Genomic DNA, 5000 nt, shown 5'->3' on the forward strand with positions numbered 1-5000 from the left:
TTTGATTTGGATTCTACCTTGTCACCATAGCAATGAGGGATTACATGCCCACCCTCATGAATCTCCCTCCCGATGAAGTTGGGTTTGGCTGCATGCATAAAGTCTTTGAAGTATGAGTTCACGCAGGCGCAATGCTTTCTCATGTAAGTAAGTCTCATGTAAGTGTCATGTAATTTTATAATTTTCTCACCATTTTGAGTTGTATCCGCATTAACAACAGCGCTGGTAGAAGCTTCTGCAGTCGCATCCCTCTTTCTTTTCTTTTTATCGGTGGTCTTAGATCCAGACACACCCGGTTTTACATCATCATCAATACCACTACTAGCATTATTACTAGTGTTGTCATCACCAGTTTCTTCTTCCTCGTAATAATCGGCCATTTGTTCTTTTTCTCCTTCTCCATCATCATAACCATCATCACCATCTACTTCAGCCTCATCATCCACTAATGGAGATTTGCGTTTTAAAGGGATTTTTCCCTTCTTTCTTTAAATTGGAGTCAGTATCTCATCATCATTTTCACCGTCGATGATATCTAATTAGAAAATATACATTATTATATAAATTTCTTTTATAGAAAAAACGTATATTCAAGAAAAATAAATTACTCACGCTGCGTCTTTATTTTCTTGCCTGGTCGTTCAACAACAGCATCAGAGTCCATCGTGTCATTTGCTGGATTGACGAGAACAAGATCTGCATCACTTACATCAAATTGCATGGATTTGGCAATCTCTTAACAGAAATTGAAATAGAAAGCAAAATTTGATTGCAATGAAGAAACAAAAAGTTTATGATTCCTCTCTTTCGATCAGTTAGTTTTAAGATCAAAGTGGTGGTGTTTTTATGGGTGTTCAAAAGACATGATATTTTGCTCGTATCGATAAAATGAATTTTAACGAGTAACCCTATCTTTCAAAACATTACAATATAATCATTAACTAGCAATCATCTTTCATGTTTTGGTAAAATATGGTCTGTGTTTGGGAAACGTGTTTTTACTACGCGTTTTTGTTTCAATACCACTTCCTTTTTGTTATGATTCGTTAACAAATATCGGCGTCAAAGAATCATCAGCTATCTCAGGCTTAATCGGTGTAAAACCCTTAGGATCGTACATCTTACTTAAAAAATCAAGATATCTATCTACAGATTCTTTTGAAACCGTGGAATTACCTTTTTTTATGTTATTTAAAACAGATGTGCGAGGGTCATCCATATTGGTAGATTCTTTTTGTTCTTCGACGATGCTTGTGGTTTCTTGTGTGGGAAAACCAATGGGGTGCTTAGCAGTATTGGTCAATTTATAATCCGGTTGTACCATGGATTGTCTTATGACACTAGAAGCAGTTTGACGCATCATGTCATCTTGTTTATAATTAGGAAAAGCAGCTCCAGCTATTTTGTCACCATATTGTTTTAAAATACGTCTTTTTTAACGTATCAGTAATTCTCTTGTGATTCCGTTTGGAAATGGAATTCCATTGAGCCGTTTATCCTCTTCAAGTTTTAATATCGCTCGATATAGATCGAAAGCATATACATGCTTGATATTGACCAGTCACGTATAATTTTACGCTAGAAATGCCATCGACACTCAATTCCGGCGTCTTGATCTGGTGGACACTAGTTTTTTCACTAGCTTTTTCACGAGTTGTCAGCAAATCTTTTTGTATTAAATCATCAACCGTTTGGTTTTTTTCTTTGTCTTATTCTTGTTTTCTTTCGTGGCGTAAATGTTTAGATAGCCACGATATTCGTTCGAAATCGTCTTTCATAATTAACCATGCTTTCTTACCACGAGTGTTACTCGTCATTATTAGTATCAGGTTTAAAGCGTCCCACTTTTGCCAAGAGATATTTTCCCACTGCTCTCGCGAGAGGTATACTCTTTAACAGAGCCGATCTTTGATTCGTCCATTTGTTCTGATGCCGCAAAAAAGCTTTAAAGGCTGCACTTTCTCTTCTGGCTTTTATCAATACCCGATGTTTTCGGTAATTGTAAAATAATAAAGCCAATGCCACGTGAGGTACTTTTTCGTTTGGTAATGGCTTGTCGTTATAAATGAAGTCGTATATTTCTGGCCAATATTCCTCAAATACCTGATTTCATGTAGAATATTCGCTTTCGCTCATTTATGATTTTTTGTAAAATCACATCACGAACGCCTCTCTGTTGGAAAATACACGCTCTTTACGCACGATTTGACCAGTGATATTGTCACGAAAATAATAAACCAACTTATGTACATCATCACCCCTGTATTCGTGATAGTCTTTTTGATACGGTCGGAAAATGGTGACTGATTTTTGTTTTTGAAATCGTTATTGTCTGATTTAAGGATTAAAACGTTCTGTTACCCCTTCCACTGGTGTTACGTACGACCAAAAACGATCTTGTATGGACTCTTCTGGGTGTAGATATACGAATACGTAACCACCTTGGCTGGCTATCTTCGATTTATAGTATTCTAGTAAAACGTTCACATCTTGTTTATCTGTAAGAAATTTATGAAACCATTCACGCAATGCGTTGTGCTCTGCCGGAAAATGGAAGGAAAAAATCCCCACGCTTGAGATCGTAATGCAGTGGCATTTATCGAACGAGGGTAGAGAGCTTGTTGCGTGATGAATACTAATAGATTTAAATGATGTACCATCTCGGTATAAACATCCACCATATCGTCGTTCTTGTAGAGTTGATTCATCCAATCATCAAATATTAATATGGTTGTTACAATCAAAAATATTTGTTTCCTGCTCCGGAAGCATAATAAAAGTTGAAAAGTTTTACAAACTCGGAGTTAAAAGCTAAAACTTATGAAATATTTCGTCCGTTTTTCAACCGGACTTCATCAGTCAATGATGTGAATGTTAAAAAGATGAATTTTAAAAAGGTTTTTAACGCCTCTTGGGGGTTAAAATTGTGTCATAGATGGCTGCTAATTCGTAACCATTGTCTCTGTTTAACGTCGGTTTCGTAAGTTTAATTTGAATAGCTTCTTTTATCCTGCGTTTGAAGGAGTTAACTTCGGTTGATAGTACTTTTGTCTTATTTGGGTCCACCGAGTGGCCCTCCAGGCGACAATGCTCGTGAATAGCTTACGAAACCGGCGTTAAACAGCCATCTATGACACAATTTTAACCCCCAAGAGGCGTTAAAAACCTTTTTAAAATTCATCTTTTTAACATTCACATCATTGACTGATGAAGTCCGGTTGAAAAACGGACGAAATATTTCATAAGTTTTAACTTTTAGCTCCGAGTTTGTAAAACTTTTTAACTTTTAATATGGTTGTTGTTTGTTGTTTCGTTTTTTTATTATTTTGTACCAGTTTTTCGATTTGTCGTTTAGTAGGGAAAGTAGAGTAAAATTTCACACCAGCTTATTTTTCTAGAGTGTTGAAAGGTTGTGATTGCCACGTCGATCCCTTAAAATAATGAATATCGTCCAAGGAAGTGTCTTGTTTCCATACTCCAGTTTCGTTTTTAATGGTGGTGTGTAATATATTGTGTCTATGAAGTAGAATTTTAAATAATAAAGTCGTTTTACCCGCCATGGTGCCTCCTATGAAATAATACACGCCTGGAGAACGTATCTTTAAGGATTTCGTCATTTTCACATCGTGTGAAGAGAAAAAATTTTCGGGAGATTCATCTTTGTCGTCGTACAAACTTAAATTTTCCGCTAAAATCATTTCTAAGGCACTAGAATGAGTGGTCATTTTTTTCCCTCTTTAATGAATCACTTGAAGTAACATATAGGTTTATCATCTTTGATTTATATAACAACTCTTTAGATTGACTTTGCAAATCTTTCAACCACTGTAAGTGTAAAGCCACCGATTTCCCACACGGTGAAATAAATGACAGCTGCTACAATGGAAATGTTTTCGAGAACTTTAGAGGGTGGATTTGTGTAAGGGATGACTACAAGCCCTTTCCACAGACAGATGGCTAGGTTTTCTAGAAGAAAAAGAAAAAAAAACGCGAATCTCTTTGATGCCAATCTTCGGATAAGAGTTGTAGACAAAAAATAAAATAAAATAAACTATACCATGCCTAAAATAGGATGTAGTTTTCTGAATTTTTTTCTTAATACGGATGATTTTAGTACTTGTAAGGAAAATACTGTTAGCTTGAAATACGCCCGAGACATGAATTGGAGTTACAAAGATGACATCGATTGTCTCCTCTTTTTTTTGTATCATCGGTCGTTTATCTATGCATTTGCTTCACTCTTTCAATTGTTAACATTGACATCTTTTATAGCGCAAGAGCAGAAAGTTACCTTGGCATTACTTTGACTATGTGGATACTTTGGTTCTAACATATCAACGACATGTACAAGAATCCCACCTACGTGTCCATACTTCGTCCGAGCGTACTAAAGTTCCGAGGAACTGAATAAGATAGCTCGTGCACATCCGGCGTAATTCGTACTAGCGTTCTAAAGTTCAGAGGGACTGAATAAGATAGGTCGTGCACGTTGATAATTCGTATTACCGTACTAAAGTGCCGAGGGACTGAATAAGTACTTAGTACAAACGTACTAACGTAACAAGGAATGAATAAGAACCGTACGTACTTAGTACTAATGTACTAATGTACCAAGGAATGAATAAGAACCGTACGTACTTAATACTAACGTACTAACATACCAAGGAATGAACACACGTCCAGACTTAGTACTAACGTTCTAACGTACCAATGAATAAGAACTTTTGTACATGTCCATACTTAGTACTAGCGTACTAACGTATCAACGGAATAAAGAAGAGTGTACGTGCACGTCCGTAGAAAGACTTTAGACTGCCCAATCGATCTGATTGACCTAATTCTTTCAGTCAGGTAGAGAGTAGTTCCACGGTGAGGCACCTCTAAAGCTAATTTCAAATAGTTAGTGCGCGGCTTGGGTAAGTTTAATCTACTTAAAGAATCAAGCAACTCATAGTCTGTGTCTCGCTAACTGAATAATTCACGCATTTTACACTGGGGAC

At 36.5% G+C, this 5000-nt stretch overlaps 1 protein-coding gene and 1 long non-coding RNA gene across 2 annotated transcripts in view; one reads left to right on the top strand and one right to left on the bottom strand.

The window, feature by feature from the left end:
- Nucleotides 1–1989, bottom strand: part of LOC138050060 (uncharacterized) — a 94930-nt gene extending 92941 nt beyond the window's left edge. Inside the window, exons 1-3 of the mRNA XM_068896553.1 lie at nt 1177–1989; nt 613–735; nt 191–535 (exon numbers count right to left, since the gene is read on the bottom strand). Coding sequence (XP_068752654.1) covers nt 489–535; nt 613–735; nt 1177–1363 — 357 coding nt within the window. The 5' untranslated portion in view covers nt 1364–1989 and the 3' untranslated portion in view covers nt 191–488. The remainder of the gene's footprint in view (nt 1–190; nt 536–612; nt 736–1176) is intronic.
- LOC138050062 (uncharacterized) overlaps nt 1–5000 on the top strand; it is a 26223-nt gene that overhangs the window by 90 nt on the left and 21133 nt on the right. The window contains exon 1 of the long non-coding RNA XR_011132555.1: nt 1–143. This exon is cut by the window's left edge and continues 90 nt beyond it. This is a non-coding gene — a long non-coding RNA (uncharacterized lncRNA). The remainder of the gene's footprint in view (nt 144–5000) is intronic.

The sequence above is a fragment of the Montipora capricornis genome, chromosome 5 (genome assembly GCF_036669925.1).
Source record: "Montipora capricornis isolate CH-2021 chromosome 5, ASM3666992v2, whole genome shotgun sequence".
Lineage (NCBI taxonomy): Eukaryota > Metazoa > Cnidaria > Anthozoa > Scleractinia > Acroporidae > Montipora > Montipora capricornis.